General features: G+C 39.7%; 1 protein-coding gene across 1 annotated transcript; it reads right to left on the bottom strand.

Annotated features, from left to right (window-relative positions):
- Positions 1-10,835: 10,835 nt before the first annotated feature.
- Positions 10,836-11,933, bottom strand: HTR1E (5-hydroxytryptamine receptor 1E). Its single transcript, XM_040983063.1, has one exon. It carries the CDS (start codon positions 11,931-11,933, stop codon positions 10,836-10,838), a length of 1,098 nt encoding a protein of 365 aa, XP_040838997.1.
- Positions 11,934-19,296: the final 7,363 nt, after the last annotated feature.

Raw genomic sequence — 19,296 nt, 5'->3', positions numbered from 1 at the left:
CGTTATATTTAAAAACTAACAGTATAAAATCAGTCATGCAGCTGATTCTTCGGCTTCTTTATTTCTTAAATGTGGGAAATTCAATAATGTTTACCGTGGTCTTCTCTAGATAGAATATAATAATAACTATTCGTTCTTCTTGGGACATCATTACAAATAGGAAGATTAAATATGTCCTATATCAAATACTTCAGGGACCCCATGATCAAACCAAAACTGTGATTATACGTGTTATAGAGGACCTGGACATTGTGTACTTAATTTATTAGCACTATTTATCAAATTAGAACCCTTTGAATATTGCTGCATTATCTTATAAAGTTTTAGAGATTTTATGATTTCCTTTCCCATCCCTTCCAATCTTTCTCTGTTGCCCTGTTGATTTTTTAGTTGACCAAATAAACTTATTGACTGTTACATCTTTTAACTCACAAAAATCTGGATAGCAAATATTTCTACCTTACTTGCATTTATTTTCAACATTTTAATTTATTCATTTTCATTTTATTTAGAAGGCAAGGAGACAAAGAAATAGTGACACCAGCCAGGATTAGACCATGCTGAAACCAGGAGCACTGAACTGAATGCATGTCTCCTATGTGGGTAATGGAGCTCAGTGGGTTGAGCCATTTCCTGCTGCATCCTGGGGTGTGCATTAATATGAGGCTGAATCAGGACTACTACAGGAATTTGAATCGAGCACTTCAGTATGGGTTGTGGCATGTCAAGTGATGTAACTTTTCTGCTTCCATGGAATGATCATTTTTTCAAAAAAGATTTATCTTTATTTGAAAAGTGGAGTTATAGAGAGACAAAGAGAAAGAGAGAGGGACAGGAAGAAAAAAATGAGAACCTGGTTCATTTTGCAAATGGCTGCAACAATGAACGAAGTGCAGGTAGAAGCCAGAAGCCAAGAGCTTCTTTTGGATCTCTCACATGCGTGCAGTGGTCCAAGGACTCGAGTCATTCTCCAGTCTCCCTCAGGCCAGAAGTAGGGAGCTGGACTAGAAGTGTAGCAGCCAGGTCAAAGACTGGCTCCCATACAGGATGCTTTACTAGCCACAGTGAATGATGTTCAGTTAAACTCTCCTATTTATACTTTTAAAGAGGATATTTAAGATTTAAGGATTTTATTAGGTTAACAACAAAATTATCTGATAAGATAGGAACCTGTGAGATAAATCAGTTTTTAGTGTGAATTTTAGTATCACTGACAGGAAACATTAAAATCACTAAAAAATGTGTTATGATTGCACAATCTCAGATTGTACTGCAGACCTACAGAATAAAAGTATGACTAATATTTCCTTTGATTGCACTTGGATACATTGTATTAAAAAGGCTAAGGAGATGATCTGTATGTTTTGTTCCCTACTGGATATTTAGAATGTAGCATACGTACTGGCACATAGTGGGTGTTCAGTAAATGTTTATCAAGGGAATCATGTGTGCATATCTGCTGGAATGGGGATTGTTTGAATACCTCAGTTGTTAAGTAATCAATGTGTTTAGAAAGGCTCAATGAAAGATTGGGCTAACAGTGGGGTAAATGAGGTGTGTAATTAAAACCTATGATCTTATTATTTCCTAGAAGAGATTTTCTGCACAGCTGACTGAAATTAAGCAGCTATAGACCAATTTAAAGTGAGAAAATTGTGTCTCTCTGGCATAAGGGTACCTTGCACTATTCTACAAAATCCTGATTGTGAGATTGTTACACAATCTCTTGCAGGGGAAACTTTGTTCTTCCCATTTAAAAAGGACAACTTTCAGTTAAATCTGCTGATTTGTCTCTTCTTTGGTTCTATTTCTGAATTTTTCTGTTATCGTCTCATTCTTTTCTCTCACTTTTACTTCACTGATACAAATCTGCCCCTCCTCCCATTTCCTTTTGACTTTCTTTTTAAAAATACTTATTTTAATTATTTGAAGGCAGAATGACAGAGGGAAAGCAGGAGAGGGATAGAGACACAAGGAAACAGAGACTGATAGATCTTCCATCTGTTCATTAACCTCCTGAATGGCTGCCACAGAGAGGGATGGCCCAGGCTGAAGAAGATTGGAACACCACCCAAGTATCTGTCTATGTGGAAGGGGCCCAAGCACTTGGGACATCTTCCACCGCTTTTCAAGGCTCATTAGTAGTAAACTGGATTGGAAGCAGAGGTGCTGGAACTTGAACGACCCCTCAGATATTGGATGCTAGCATATCAGGTAGCAGCTTAACCTGTTGCATCATGAAAGTTCCTTTGATGTTTTACACTTTTCTACCTAAGGTCGTTCTTCCATCCTTTCTACTTATTTAAGGATGTTTTTAAACTTCAGGTCTGATGGTATTCCCATGTTAGCTAAAAATCTACAGTCCCACTAACAGTGGAGCAGGATACCTTCTCCCCCACATCCATGCCAGCAGGTATTGTTAGTAGATTTCCAAATGTAGGCTGATCTCACTTGATTTAGGTGAAGCCTCAATGCCATTTTTATTCATATTTCCCTAAGAGTTAGGGAGCCTGAGCATTTTTTCACATATCTATTAGCCATTTGTCTTTGTTCTTTTAAAAAATGTCTGCTCATATTTTTCTCCCATTTCTTCACAGGGTTGTCTGTTGTGTCATTGTTGAGTTTCCGAAGCTCTTTATAGATTCTAGTTGCTAGTCCTCTGTCTGTTGTATAGTGTGCCAGGTAAAGAATGTCTTGGAAGCCTGAAAAAGCCTTACTTTGGCTGTGTCTGGATGACTGTTTCATTAGTTAAGCATGTGAGTCTGAGAAGACTAGGTAATGTAATCCAGACTGCATGAGAGTAGCATCATCAACATGCTGGGATTCTGGAAGAAATGGAAGGGGAATGTGTCATTATATCTGAGAACTGGGACTTCACTCACTCGATCCCTGCCTTTGACTTCAGAACTTCCAGCTTGCTGGTCTTGGGACGCCAGAACTTTTACCAGCAGCACTCTTGCTGATACTCAGGCTCTTGGAATTTTTGGTTCTGAGGTCTTTGGGTCTTAACTGAGTCATATAACTGTCACATCAGGATCTCCAGTTTGCAGATGACCTGGGTGGTGCATTTTGGCTACTAGTTTCGCTAATAAATTCTCCTGCCTGGATCTACGTACATATCCCATCAAACCCATCTCTTTATAAAACAGACCACATTTCATTCCCCTTGGTAGGCTTTAATAGTATCTCCATTTTGGAGCCAGCACAACAGCTCAACTGGCTAATCTTTGCCAGTTTGTTTCTTGAATGCTTCACTTCTGCTTGAGCTCCCTGGCCTGGGAAGACAACAGAGAATGGTCTAAATCCTTGTGACTTTGTACTCATATGGAAGAACCAGAAGAGTCTCCTGGCTCCTGACTTTGGCTTGTGGCCATTTGAGGAGAAAGTGGATGTAAGACCTTTCTCTTAGTCTATCCTTCTTTCTGGAAATCTGCCTTTCCAATAAAAATAAATAAATAAATCTTTAAAAAATGTCCATTTTATTTGCTCAAGTGTGTTGAGATCCACAATAGTTTTATAAGATTAAGGGAAATGATTGTATTTGCTAGGGTGGTGAAAACTGAGCTAAGCCAGGCTGTTAAAATTTACTTACTGTTTTATTTACTTGAGGATCACACACACACACACACACACACACACACACACACACACCCTTGAATGGTTCATTCCCCCAAGTTCCTGCAGTATTCAGGACTGGGTCAGGTCAAAGCTGGAAGCCAGGAACTCGGCTTAGGTCTTGAACACAGACACAGTGATTCAACTTCCTGCTGCCTCTCAGGGCTGCATTAGCAGAAAGACAGAGATGCAAGTGGAGCTGGGACTTCAAGTTAGGCACGCCAATCTTGGGTACAAGAATCCCTAGTAGTGGAGCAGTGCTTTGGTTAAGACTCTGCCTGTGATGTGAGCATTTGATGTAGGCACCAGTTTGGGCTGGGCTGCTCTGCTTCTGATCCAATTCTCTGCTAATGGCCTGGGAAAGAAGCAGAGGATAGCCCAAGCACTTGGGCCCCACACTCACATTGGAGACCTGGAAGAAGCTCTGGGCTTCTGGCTTTGGCCTGGTCCAGCTCTAGCCTTTGAAGTTATTTGGGGGACTGAACTAGCAGTTGGACGATCTCTCTCTCTCCTCCTCTTCTTCCTCCCACCCCCATCCTGCTTCTTTAGCTCTGCCTTAAAAAAAAAAAAAAAAGAATCCTAACTGTTAACTGTTGCTGGTTGACATGGTCATGCCTCTGTTCCCTCAGGCCCTTGAACAACCCAGAGAGCATTCTCGGGAGGCAGGTGAAACTGAGTGCATAAACCATTTACAGAGAACTCAGTCGTTTTATCTCCCTACCTAGCTTCTGCTTGTCGTTGTTCCTTCCCAATCCCAAGACTTTGGTCCAATCAAAATCAGTTGCTTCTTGAGCAAAACTATAACAACAACAAATTCCAAAGAAAAATCACATGTCATGACTGATAGAATTGAAAAGCATATTGTGAGACTGAAATGGACAAATTTGATTCCATGAAGAGAACTGAAAGCTATCAGGAAATAAACAAACTATGTACATTTTCACCATGGTTCCATAGTGAAAGGTCAACAGAAATGAGGACTCAAACATGGTCCAAGGGCACCTATTCAGAGGAAGTGAGCGTGTGTATTCCAGAAGCTCAGGCCCTACTGTAGAAGCCCTGTGGAAAGAAGATCACAAGGCTCGTTGCCTGTGGTACTGGTAGTTTGTAATAATGACTACTGTTGCTGTAGAAGAGAATGGAATCTCTGGAATATTCTTTTTTTTTTTTTAAAGATTTATTTATTTATTGGAAAGTCAGATATACAGAGAGGAGGAGAGACAGAGAGGAAGATCTTCCGTCTGATGATTCACTCCCCAAGTGAGTGCAACAGCCGATGCTATGCTGATCCGAAGCCAGGATCCAGGAACTTCTTCTGGGTCTCCATGCAGGTGCAGTGTCCCAAGGCTTTGGGCCATCCTCGACTGCTTTCCCAGGCCACAAGCAGGGAGCTGGATGGGAAATGGAGCTGCTGGGATTAGAACCGGCACCCATATGGGATCCCCGGCGTGGTCAAGGCGAGGACTTTAGCCGCTAGGCCACGCCGCCGGGCCCTGGAATATTCTTATAGGTAAACTTTAAGGATCTGAAGAACAGCTTGGAAATCATGAAGGCTTCTTGTAATGCAGGAGTCACTTCAGGTGGAGAAGTTATAATCTCAAAAACAAGAATGAATTGAGCTGTGAACCAGGTGCCTTTTCTGTTTTTGTTTAATATTTTCCCTTTATGCTTACACTTACAGTGAAATGTCTCTGTGTATTGTTGGTTCAACTTTTTGAGAAAGTGAAATTGTCATCATAGCGATTAACTACCTTTTGTTGGACTCACTTCCATTATCAGACTACCTCATTGCAGCTTGCCACTTAGAGATCCTTGGATGGGTGGGATGCACAACCGCTCTTAGCTAATTAGCTTTAGGCAGGTAAGGAGTGAAGGGAAGTTCACATGGCAGATTATGCTTAAGAAACAGTCTGTAGGCAATTTTCTTATCAGGAGCAGTATCTGGTAGCCCTTGTAGGAGTTATGTGCAGGGTGGCCATTCTAATGCAAGAACTCCTCAACAGAAATGTATTTTAATGAGATCAATAGCCCCTTCAATATGGTTTTTGGTACATCCAGAGAGGTTGATTTTTTTTTTGCTTTCATTTTAATGCATTCAAAAAAGCTTTTTTGTTGGTTTGTTTGTTTGTTTTTTGAAAATTAATTTCCTCCCTGACTCACTCAAAGGTCACACAATGGCATCATTTGCTTCAGGAAGGTCTTTGATTTTCTCTTTCATTTCTTCAGTGACTCATTGGTCACTCAATCGCATGTTATTTAACTTCATGTTGTACATTGTCTTTTTCTCTCTCTTGTTGATTTTGTTTTATGGCTTTTCATTCACAGGGATGTATAGTAACTGTGTGGTAGAGACACACTGCTGTATTAGCTCTTCCTCAGAATCATTGCGGTTCCATTTCCCTTACTTTTTAAATTATTATATTTTTTATAATGTACTTAAAATCAAATGTTTGGTTACTGCTTGATTACGTAAAACTTTGTTGAAACTATTCCCCATTTCCTCCCATTGCTGTTTCTTTATATCATCTTTATTGTTCTAATGCTTCCTACTTTCCTTCAAAGATTTAAAAGCACTTGACAACTCCATTTCCACCTAAAATGTCACCCTCGTTATCTAGTACCTAGTTCTGCTCCCAATACATAGTTATGCTTCTAAATTTCTTGAAGGTTATCATGAATATGTCCATTTTGATTCAATTCAACAGGTGTAGAAATTTCAAAGGTGAGTGCCATCAGACATTCATTTTGTGCCAGGTGCTGCTGGGAAAGAAGTCCATAAATCACTGAAGCGACTCCCTTCAGATGATTTTCCGTGAATTGTGACAGAAAGAAAATCAAAACCAAATCAAAGTATTTGCAAATCACTTTTGTGGTTATGCTGACACTTGTTTGTATGTTTCAGGGTGTGGTTTTTTGGGGAAAGTGAAGAGATTGCCCAGGAAATTAGAAGGTTTCAAGAGCATTCAGCGTCTTTCTAGCCTCTGAAAGATCTGCTTCACCACAAGACATGTGCAGCAATTGCTTCCTTTTCAATTTAAGAAATGCTTTCCAACTTACAAACTACTAAAGAACTTAAAGGTTGTCTGTTGATTTTCTTTTTATTTCGGAGTCAGAAGGACTCAGGTGAGACTACATGTAGTGTTTTTGAAAGATTTCTAACCATATAAAGATAAAAGTTAATCTTTAAAAACGTTAAAACTGATGTATTGTGTCTATATGTGCTGGCTTGGCTAATTAAAATAACATTTGCACATTTAAAATACCACATGGCTTGCTACAAAATTTCATAACTAACATGTTTACTATGTGTATCTTCTAAATTCTTAAATAAAATTTCATCAACTTCTGAACTGACATTTGACCTCTGAGCATCCCATGTTAAATACTCTTGAGTTTTCCAGCAGATGTGGGGGTGTTGGTATTTTCAGTGGGCATTATTCTTTATTGAATTGGGGCTGCCTTGTGTTTGCAGAGTTTAAGCTTTTTGAATCATATCACAAAATATCACTTGATTTTCTATAGAGATAATGGAAATGCCTGCATATATTTCCAAGTCAATTTGAAAACCAGTGTATAGGAGCAGGCATTTGAGCTAGCAGTTAAGAGAGACATCATTTAAGATGCTCACATCCCACATTGGGATGCCTGAATTTGATTCCTAATTCCTGGCTCCAGCTTAATGCTAATATGCTCCTTGGAAAGCCGTGATGATGGCTAAAGTAATTGGATTCCCGCCACATACATGGGAGATCTAGAGAATGTTCCAGCCCCAGGCATTTTAGCTATTTGAGAGAGTAGATGGGTGCCTTATTTTCGTGTCTGTTGCTTTCTCTACATCTCAACCAACCAACCCACAAAAAAACACCCCAAAACCAAAAAACAAAATCAAACTATTGAAACATGCTCAGAACATTTTTAACCTCATTTATCATTTTCCTACTCATTATAGTAAAAAATTTAGGCACAGTACTTTTCACATGGTGCATGTGATAGCCCTTGAAAATGGAACAAGAAAGAAGGATCCCATTCTTCTATACAATGAGTATTATTTTACCAGAACTTTTTTTCATAAAAAATTGCTTTTGCCTGTATTTGTATGTTTCTTTTCATACTGCCTTCTTTTGCAAATGTAGTGCATAATGGAGTTATACGTTGTGTGAGGGACCTAAAAACGAATTAAGTGCAGCAATCACACAATAGTAAACTATGATCAGTGTAATGTTTAGAACTGAAGTGTCTTATGCATAGCAGAGTTCTTAGATCTTGTTGGGGAACTTACCTCACACATAATTTTCAGTGTTTTCCTGCATACAGGAGGCCCAAACTGTTGAAACAGTAGTAAAACCAATAAAGGTTTTCGTTGCATCATTCAAAATGAAAGATCTTTCCAGGTCTACCATGGAAGAACTTAAGTCCAAGAATTTGTTCACCAAATACATAAACTAAGAAGTTCTAATTTCTAATGCAGGCAAACAAAATGTTTTCCTCAGGGCTTGTTTTTAGCAAGCTAATGTTTTTACTAGCAAAGCCTACTATACAATGTTACAAGGTTTTTCTATTCATTCAAGCTTTAATTTCAAGAGAAAATAGTGGTCAATACTTGTGGCATTGCTGGCTAAATGAACAAGGTGAGAGATTCTTTTTCAAAAGGTTTGTATTCTATTAGGAGATATGGACAACTTATTTGCTAATGATAAAGGTAACATGATATGCATTTAAATTATAAATGAGATAGTAAGAATGAAAACGTGAAAATTCTTTATGCATTTACTTTTCCATTTTTATTGTTTATACTCTTAAAATTATAAAGTTTTTATAAATTCGAAGAATTTTTATGAATGATACATGCGGGACAATGAGAAAGCAATGTGAGTTGCTCACATACTGTCTAGACATTATAGTCAAGTTGAATATTGGATTTTTAAAGTGTATTCATAATCTTGGTTGAATCGTCTATGATTTAAATGTCAACATCCTTGTAAATAGCTCACTACTAACTGGGCAGCCTTGTTACTTGTCCAGTAATATTTGAGCTGCTTATGCTGAAACCAATATTCCCTTGTGGCTGCTAAAATTGTTCCCTTGAATCCATTCTTACTTTTTTTTTATTATGAGGCCCCATACCATGTTTTAAATAGATTTAGATATTGGAGAGGCAGACTGACAGAGAAAGAGGGAGAGAGATCTTCCATCAATTGATCCACTCTTCAGATGGGTGTAACTGGCCGAAGCTGGAGCCTGGAATCCCATTTGGGTCTCCAATATGGGTTTCAAGGGCCCAATCACTTGGACCAGCATCCATTGCTTTCTCAAGTACATTAGCGGTGAGCTATATGAGAAACAAATTATCCAGTACTTGAACTAGCGCTCCTATATGCGATGCCAGTGTCACAAGTTGCAGCTTAACCCATCGTGCCATTATACTGACCCGTCATGTGGCATCTTCAATGAGACACATGGTTGCCCAACTAGAGTCTTACCTCCTTGATTACTAATGGGAGGTAAGTAGAGGTGGTGTGTATAATTTCTGCACATCTTCTGCATATCTTATTTTATCCACTTTCTTACATTTCACATGGACAGGAACATTGAAATGATAAGTAGTCAGTTTTGAATATCCAGAGAGGAAAGCAGGGCCAAACGATGGAAAGGACATGAGGCTCACAGAACTGTAGAGAAGAGGCCCCTGGTCATTCTGGGGATGCTTTTCTACCTTTTGTGGAAGAAAGAGAAAGGCAGAGCGAGAGAATGAGAGCAAGAGAGCAGGAGATTTGGAGACTTGGATCAATTAATAGGCGGATTAAGAAGATTAAGAATGGGGGGAAGAAAAGGAGTGAGTTGAGAGGAGAGAGAAGGGAGAAAAAGAGCAACTTATAAGAATGTTGAGGTGGGATATATTTTGAAGGGCTGAAAGCAGGGGGGTAGAGAAGAGTTAAACTGATGTCCTCTCAGTAAACACAGACCAGTGAAGAGATGGGGATAAGCTCTAGCTGAGAGATAAAAACTGAGGCTGAGGACAGCCACACAGGAGTAGGCAGGAATTTACACGTGCTTCTCCACATGACTAAAGCAGTCACGTCAAGCCAGGTGAATGCCAGGCTATGCCATGCAGTATCTGCTCCACCTGCAGCTCTCTGGCCCCAGATGTGGTCTGCCAAAGAAACCACAGGAATTCAGGAGACATAGGCTCACACCCAATTCCTGGTGGGTGATCTTTGCAGTAAACATAGATGTTCAACCTTTCAATTTCTTTCCAAACTCACCAATAAAGTTGTTCATTTAATGGATTATCTCATTTGATCATTGCATACCATGAAGCTTCTTAAAAATTTCCCCAAATTTAACATGTACTCCCACCTTAATCATGCTAGAGTGAGAGGGTATGAAAGAGACTTAATTAGAATATTTTTTTTTTAGTGAGTTGGCCCAATGTGTCCATCAGATAATATAGCAACACATTGATTGAAATGGATTTAGATGATTTCCCATTTGCTTGAAGTTTATATTCATAGTAAAAGATGTGGGAAAGTGGCAGCACATTCATTTCAAGTTCTTATTTAGAGAATGAAGAAGTTTATTTAAACATAAACTAAAAACAACATGCCTGAAATATTGCTTGTTCTTGAAAGGAGTAAGCTTTGTAGTCATAGTGTTGCAGTAAGTAACTTAAGCTCAGGTCCACAAATAGTAGGTGCCGTGATTTCCTTTTCTTTTTGTTCTTTGTGTAGTCACTCAACTCTCACTGGGAATTGTGTGCCTATACAGAGATTTAACCTCAGATTTAATGCCGTACCAGGGCAATTTAATAAGATATTTAAAATATAAATAACAATAAATTATACAAATAAAGATTTTTTTGGCATCCTTTAAGTGCAGGGTTAACTGGAATGGCTAAAGGAAAAAAAAATCCATAAAAGGATTTACTATTTCACCTTATTTTTCATTCTGTAAAATTTTGTTTTGTTTTATAATGTTTATTTGATATTATAGATCACAGATAAGACCAGAGGTAGAAAACAGCACAGCAAAAAAATCCTCAAATGAAACAAACAAAAAACAAACAAATGAAAAACAAAACAATACCAAAAAAAAAACCCCAAGACCACACATACTTACAAACTCTCCTGAAATAAGTGTGTTTAAGAATTAATAAGTTACAGCCTTCACCCCATTGACTCATGAGACTCCAGTAAAAGTCATGCTTTTTGGCGTTTTACAATTTAAGTATGCTCTCGGCACCTAATGAGCTTTTTAAAAGCCAGCTTAAAGTCTTCATTAAAACTTGTGTAGAGCAGAGGATTGATCAGAGAATTAACATAACCAAGCCATGTCAAAAAATCAGCCACTTCTGTGGATACGGTGTGGATGCTCAGACCTACAATCAATTCTTTGATGAAGAAGGGCAGCCAGGACAAGATGAATGCACCTAGAATCAGTCCCAGGATACGTGCTGCCTTGCGTTCTCTGGTGCTGGAGATCTGCTGGCGTTCTCCAGGCTGATCTAGATCATTGTCAAAGGGAGGGATCCTGATGGAGGAGTGAATCTTTTCAAACTCTGTGGTGGGATCTGAGGTGGAGAAGTCAGACACACAGAAGGTCTGTGTAAGCTTACAACTGGCAAAAGAATTCTGACTGTCTGTGCTTCTATTGCTCAAGTGACGACTCGATCCTCTCTTTTGGTAAAGGCTCTTGGCTGCATGGTAAATGCGGTAATAGAGAATCAGTATCAAAGTCAAGGGGATATAAAATGCCCCAAATGTGGAGTAGATGGTGTAGATGACATGGTCATGTTGGATGGTGCACTGACTGGGAGGTGGGCTGAGCTGGCGATGACTTCTCCAGAACAAAGGGGGCATGGAGATGAAGATAGAGATGGTCCAGACAATGAGGATCATCAAGCCAGCCCGCTTAGCTGTCCTCTTCCTGGCATATTCAATGGCATTGGTGATGGCCCAGTACCTGTCCAGGGCAATCACACAGAGATGCAGGATGGAGCAGGTGCAGCAGGTCATGTCCACACTCAGCCATACCTCACAGATGAAATACCCAAGCTTCCAGCTCTCCATGACAATGTACATGATACTCAGGGGCATGACAAGCACTGCCACCAGGAGGTCTGTCACAGCCAGAGAACAGATCAAGTAGTTTGCAGGCTGGTGGAGCTTCTTGGTGGTACAGATGACCATGATCACAGCTGAGTTCAGCAGCATGGTCAGCGTAGTGATGATCACCAGCGTCATGCAAATGAGCATCTTCTCAGTGATGGTCTTGGACCTCACTGCCGTGCCGGCTTCTGTAGTGCAGTTCGTGATGTTCATGTTGCCCGGTTCCAATCAACCCTTCAGAGAAGCCGTGGCTTACTTTCCTTCAGTTGGAAACTGTGTAATCTTGAATATTTCTCATTTGTAAGGAGGCTGTTTTTTCCTCAGCTATGTAGTCTCTCTGGTTTCATTTTGTGGGAATAGAGGAAATGGCCACAGCATTTCAGCTGAATAGAGGACCCTGGAAAATATTAGGCACTGATTAGTAAATGAAAAGACAGCCTCTTCCTGGGAGACTTGATAATAATTTAGTATTAATTATTTACATATTTTGAATATAATTTGATTTTTCTGCTATGACATTTGAGATCATTATTTCTCAAAAAACATTGAGGTATGGTCCTGACAGTTCCTGATGGATACAGAACCAATTTTTAAATTATCTTGCCAAACTGAATTAGTTTATTATTTGTAATTATTAACACACACATATGTATGTACAGATCAGGAAATAGATAAAATGTCTTCTGCATTAAAAGATGTATATTTCCATTATGTAATAATTTAGGAATTCTGGAGACATTATATTAAAGAAAAACATAATGGAAATAATTTAGGAATTCTGGAGACATTAAAGAAAAATATATATTGCTTATAGTTAGCTGCCTCCAAGCCAGATTTGAACTATATTAGTATCACAGAGATTGTATAATTTGAATTATTTATGATATTTTACATATCTCAATATGCATTTCTCTAAATAAAAGAGAGAAAAACATACAGCATGTTTTTTTTTTTTTTTTTTTTGCTGCTTGTGGAAACTTGTAAACGGAGTAATGCAATAGATAAACTGTTAAACAGCGTTGTTACCAAACTCAAAGGTCTCTGACTAAGAAGTGTTTAACTTGGGTTAACATTCACAGTGCATCTGCCTCTCTGTCCACACATTCACCTATGCATGCAAACATCCATGCATCTCCCTGGCTCTAATGCCCCAAATCTAGGCATGATTAAGCTGACCACTTGTTGAGCTAGTCAATGACACTTTGACAAAGAACTGCTTTAAAATTTTCATTTAATTTTATTTCTTGAAGCAGAAAGCGAGAGCTTGAGATTCCATCTGCTGGTTCAGTCCTCAATTTCTATAACACCTGGGGCGGGGTTGGGCTAAACTGATCGAGGCTGAAGCCAGGAACCAAGCACTCAGTCTGGGTCTTTCATGTGAGTCGGGGGCTCAAGCGCTTGAGCCATTACCTTGGCCTCTTAGGATGTACATTAGTAGGAAGCTGCAGTCAGAAGCTTACCTGGGACGTCAAATCAGGTAATTTGATATGAGATGCAGCTGTCTTAAGAGGAATCTTAGCCACTGCACCCAATACCCATCTTCAGTTAGTGACATTTTTAAAGAAAGGTAAAGTCAAATATAAATGCAAATATATAAAAATTAATTTAAAAACAATTAAAACTTAATGATTATCCACAGATGATGATTGGTAAATAGAATGTTGACCAAACCTCTGGTTTAACTCCATATGATAAGCTCCTGGAAAACTTGAAAATTGAGTGTTTCAGCGGTTTTAAGACAGGACATAAATTGATTTGTATCAGTCTTAGTAGACATAATGATTTTAACAAAGGTTGGGGGTTGAAGCAGGTGAGGCAAATGGGAAATAGGGAGTGATTGTGGATGGGAGCCTTTGAATGGATTGAAGACTAAAAATAAGAAGGAAGGAATGAACTCTCCAGCCTGTGGATGAGATCTGAACTTAGCTTCTGCCCATAGAGTAAAATCAGTAGCAGGAGGAAAAAGGCAACACATATTCTTCAAATATGGAAAATAAAGGAAGAACAAAATAATTTCACTAAAGTTTACCAATGGGAAAATATTTTTAAGACAATCTGTATTTTCATGCAATTAAATGATACACTTCCTGTCTGTTTTAATTATGCTTTTAGTGTTTGGGGTGTTTCTTAGGTTGTTCTAGTTCTTCCATGAGGCTTGTTATGCCAACAGTATTCTTTCTCGTAGGTTAAATGTTTTCTTCTCCATTGGCATATTTTTATGAGTCATCCTTATTTTTTATTTACTTGTGAGGGAAAGAGAGAGAGAGAAAGAGAGAGAGAGAAAGAGAGAGAGAGAGAGACTCTGTGATCTACTAGTTCACGAAATGCCTGCACCACCCATGGCTTAGCTAGGTCAAATGCGGGAACCATGTTCTTGGTCTGGAAGGCATGAACCCAGGGACTTGAACCATTGCCTGCTGCCTCACGAGGTGAGCATTAGTAAGAAGCTGGAATGGAGAATGGTTCTGGGTCTTGAAATCAGCACTCTGATGTGGGGAGGAGGTGCTGATTGTTGTCTTGGGCAGTATAACAAGTGCAGTGACATTGAAAAGGACAGTTTGGTGAGGTCTGGGAAGTGAAAGGCTGATGCCTTGGTGTCAGGAAAGAATTAGAGGAAAGGAAACAATGAATAAGAAAATTTACATCAAGAGTTTCACTGACAGGTGATGTAGAAAAAGAATTTAGTAGCTGTGGAGGAATGTGAGGTCAAGATTGCTTTCAATTTTTTTTTTAGGGTGAGATATTGTCTTTTTAAAAATTATTATTATCATTTTATGATACAGTTCCATAGGCTCCTCGTATTTCCCTTTTCCCAGCCCCAATTCCCCACCCCCTTGTTCCTCTGTATCATTACTAAAGTATAAGTTCTTCATACACAGTCATATGTCCATCATCGCAGGCATGGACAGTGGCAGAGAGTCCAGAATCCTATTATCAAGATATAGTAAACAGTTTCATTGTGAGTCCATCTTTATCTGGAAGTAGAGATGCATACTACATTAGATTCTCACATCTGGATATGTTTGGCTCCGTTTCATAGCTATTGTACATCCCCTCAAATGAAAAGTCATAACACAAAATCAAAAATAGAAAGAAAAATAGAATTTTACAATACCATGAAGTTAAATAACATGTTACTAGATATGACAGTCTCCATTACACAGCTACTATACATCCCCTTAAATGAAAAGTCCCAAAACAAAATCAACAACAGGAAGAAGAAAGAAATTAACAACACCAAGAAGTTAAATAAATGCTACTAAATGACTAATGTGTAGCTGAAGAAATGAAAACTAAAAGCCCTCTTGCAGAATATGATGCTACTGTATGATCTATGAGTCACTGAAGAATTTAATCAGAAGTAAATGCCTTGAAGAGATGAAACAAACAAAACATCAAATTCCATTTGATATAGTTTTCGCTGATTTTTGTTTGTGAAATGTGTCAATTCTAGACAACAAATAGATGGGTTTTGTTTTTTTATTCAAGTCTACTAATCTATGACGTTTGATTGTACTTAAGCCATTTATTTTCAGGGCTAATATGTATGGGTGGTACTTTGGTCCTGTCATTTTAGGAATGGGTTATTCATTGGTTTAGTCTTCTGATGTCATTTTACTGGGATGTTCTTCACATTTGCCTTTGGTCTTGTTTGGTACTATTCTTCTCTGTCAAGAGAATATCTTGAAGTATCATTTGTAGGGCAGGTTTGGAAGAAGCAAATTCTTTTAACTTTTCTTGACTCTGGAAGAATTTTATTTCATTTTTCAAAGACAAAAGAAAGTTTTGCTGGATATTTTATCCTAGGCTGACAATTTTTTCCTTTCAGGATCTGGAATATGTCACTCCATTCTCTTCTTGCCTGTAGAGTTTCCTGTGAGAGATCTGTGAGTTAAATGGCATTTCTTTATATGTCAGTTGGTTTTTTCACGTGCACATTTAAGGATCTTTTTCTCATGTGTGAAGAGAGCTTGATGATCATGTGTCTTCATGAAGATTGCTTTTCATCAGGCCTGTTGGGAGTTCTGTGCCCTCCTTGGATCTTGTTTCCCAATGCTTTCTCTAGATTAGGGAAATTTTCTTTTATTGTTTCATTAAATACATTTGTAAAATCAGTTTCTCTTTCTGTACCTTCTGGGACTCCCATAACTCTTATGTTTGGCCTCTTAATAGTGTCTTTCAATTCTTGAATACTTTCTTTTGATCTGATCCAGCTCTGCTTCCAGGTTTTTGTTTGCTTTCCCCTGATGACAGATATACCTTCCAATTCTGAGATTCTTTCTTCTGCTTGCTTCATTCTATTTTGGAGACTCTCCACTGTACTTGTAATTTGCTCTACTGTGTTGTTAATTTCTGATATCAGCCTTGATTTGCTTTATTGCTTCCTTAAACTCTTTGAACTCTTGTATGTACTTCTCATTGCTGATCAATAGCTTTAAAATGATGTATGTACTTTTCATTGTTGATCAGAAACTTTAAAATGAGTTTTCTGAATTCTGTGTCTCCCATTTTCTTGATGTCTTCCTCAGTGAACTTTGAGGTTGGCATAGGGTTTTGATCCTTTGCAGGGGAGTTTTCAGTAATATTCATTGTGCCTTTGTCTCTTCTTTTGCTCTTGGTCATTGTAGTTCCGGTTAGCAGAGTCTTCTCCTTGGGGCAAGTTTCTAAGCTGTGTCACCCACGGGTCTGCAGTTTGATTTTACTTATTGCAGTTGGTACCCAACTCTTTGCTTGCAGCCAGTTGTGCCACTCCCTCCAGCAAGTTCCAGGTCTGGGTTCTTATGTTAGATTTTCACAAAGAACTCCGTAGCCCCAAATCCTGGCTCACCAATCTCTGCCTTCTGTGATACTGTGCTGAGGCTGCACCGTTGTCTCTGCAACCTTTGTCTCACCTTCAGTTGGAGCAAGTCCCAGGATTAGGGAGACACCAAATGTCCTATATAGCTAGATTGTTGGTGGTGCTGATATTGCTGGAACTTGTTGGCCGTTAGGTCTGGGTGCCACACGGACCTATTTTGACCAGTACGATGCCATAGTCGGTATTATTTTCCTGCAGGACCAGTGCAATCCACAGAACTCAGTGAGTTCTCGCGAGCTCAGCACATGTACAGTTCACTGTTGTCCCCTTGCAGTCCTAAAGTTTTTGCCACAGTGTACAAAATGGCGCCTGATGCACCACTACTAGAGTTCTTGATCTGCTGGCCGTCATAGCTGAGGGCTATCCAGACCAGTCTTGGGTGGAACCTGTAGAATGCCACACAGTTCACTGAGTCAAAAACGAGTTCACTCCTAGCTCAGTGTACGCTCAGTTCTTTCCCTTGCCTTTGCCTCCTTATGCAAAATGGCACCCAATTTGGCTCTAGGGAGGATGACTGGGCTGTGAAATCTTCCCTGTTCTTGCACTGCCCATCTGGGATCTGCTGCCTTTTCTCTGCTGCTGGCCAAATCAAACAGACCAGCAGGACGGACAGTTCTTTGTCTAGGTTTACCTCCCAAGCTCCCAGTGAAAGTCCCTGCCCACCTGGTTGCTAGTGGAGTTCCTGCTGCTGGTGGAGTTCAGATTGTGGTTAGGTGAATGCTGCTGGAATATCGGCCACTGCAACACCACACCATTGTGTCTGCTGCTTTCCTGTGTCTCTCAGTCTCCAGGTACCCCTCTGCTATTGGTCTATCCTCTCCTGTTTCCTGGAATGTGTCCTCTCTGCTTTTTGTTGATTGAATGTTTCTCAGTCCATTTAAATGTGTCCATGCCCTATTCTGCCATCTTGATTCTCGAGTTACTCTCTTAAAAAGAAGTATTGGGGCCTGGTGCAGTAGCCTAGAGGCTCAAGTTCTCACACGCGGTGATCCAATATGGGAATGTGTTTTAATCCTGGCATCACCCACTTCCCATCCACCTCCCTGTTTGTGGCCTGGGAAGGCAGTCGAGGATGGCCCGGAGCTTTGGGACCCTGCACCCGCATGGGAGACCCAGAAGAGGCTCTAGGATCCTGGCTTTGGATCGGCACAACTCTGGCTGTTGCGGCCTCTTGGGCAGTGAATTGGCAGATGGAGGATCTTCCTCTCTGTCTTTCTTCTTCTTTGTATATCTGACTTTCCAATAAAAATGAAATAAATCTTAAAAAAATTAAAAGAATTATTTGCGACATATAGAACTGCCCCATCTACTGGTTCACCTCCGAATGTCTACAATGATCAGGGGAATGTGTGTGGCCAGGGACTCAGTCCAGGTCTCCCAGGTGAATAGCAAAAACCCAATTACTTGCACCATTCCTGCTGTCACAGGAAGCTGAAGATCAGACTTGGAACCCAGTGTTGCACCCAGGTACTCTGATTTTGAATGTGGCCATCTTAATATCCTGTGTATTAGCACAGAGAACATTTTTAGAGTGAGTAAAATATGAAGGAGGAAGAAGGAGGTAGGGTTGGAATGCGATCTGAGGGGCACCAGACTGGTTGTTATTTGAGCAATTTGGTGGATAATACTGAGCTTAGTAAGGAAGTCAAAGGAAACATCCACACTTAAGAAATGATTATCAGTTATCTTGGGTCTCTTTTACCCTCTTAAGAAAACAATACATGGGGTTTTGTAGCAGCTATAACTCCTTGGTAGTTTATATGATTTCAAATTAGAATAGTGCTGGTTAAATAGCACCTGGAAATAAATCTCTTAAGTCTCTTTATCTTTCCATGTATCAGAGAGAAACAGACCATAATATCACTTCAAACACATTTTGCAGAACCAATATAAATTCTAATATCAGCACACTCTAGTGTGTCTACCAGAACAGAAAACTATCTGCTGTAGTCATTGCTGAAACTCAATATACGCCATGTTCATCAAGATTTGTAGCTTTTAGTTACTGCTTTAATTAAAACATGGAAATTATGACATTCAAAATCGTATTTGTTTATTTTTTAAAAAATGACAAACAAAAAGGAATCACTCAGAATCCAACTGGTCAGAGGATACTACCGCTATTTCAAAGCTACTTTGGAGCCTCTGGTTTATACCACTCCCTTGAAGGTTGGAGTACCAGGAAGACAAAGCGGTAGAAAAGAGATTTTAAACTAGATGTTGGCATGTGCTTTTTTAAAAAAACTTTTTTCTTTTTTTAAAGATTACTTGCTCTACTTGAAAGTCAGAATTAGAGAGAGAGAGAGAGAGAGAGAGAGAGAGAGAGAGAGAGAATCAGGCTGCAACATCAGCCAGTTCACAATTTGGCCAGGACTAAGGATGAGCTGGAACTGGAAGCAGGATGGACAAGGCCAGGGTATGGTGCTCACCAGCACACCTGAGGGTCAGGTCTCAGGGAAGACCAGGCTGGGCAAGTTTATTACAACCATCGGTAGATCCAAGAACCAGAATGGAGTACAGGACAGGCTGGGTTAGGCTGCAACACCAGCCAGTTTACATCAGTGCCAGATTGGGAACTGGCTGGAATGGACAATTCTGCATCACCCACCAGCATGAGCTGGAATTTGGGGCAGGCTGGACCAGGCCAGGCCAGTCAGCATCATCCACTGGCAAATGCTGAAGTGAGACAGGCCATTCCACACTGGGCTGCAGCTCCCA

Source organism: Ochotona curzoniae, unplaced genomic scaffold, assembly GCF_017591425.1.
Source record: "Ochotona curzoniae isolate NIBS_2020 unplaced genomic scaffold, NIBS_Ocur_1.0 contig_3819, whole genome shotgun sequence".
Lineage (NCBI taxonomy): Eukaryota > Metazoa > Chordata > Mammalia > Lagomorpha > Ochotonidae > Ochotona > Ochotona curzoniae.
This window is presented reverse-complemented; position numbering and strand designations above follow the sequence as displayed.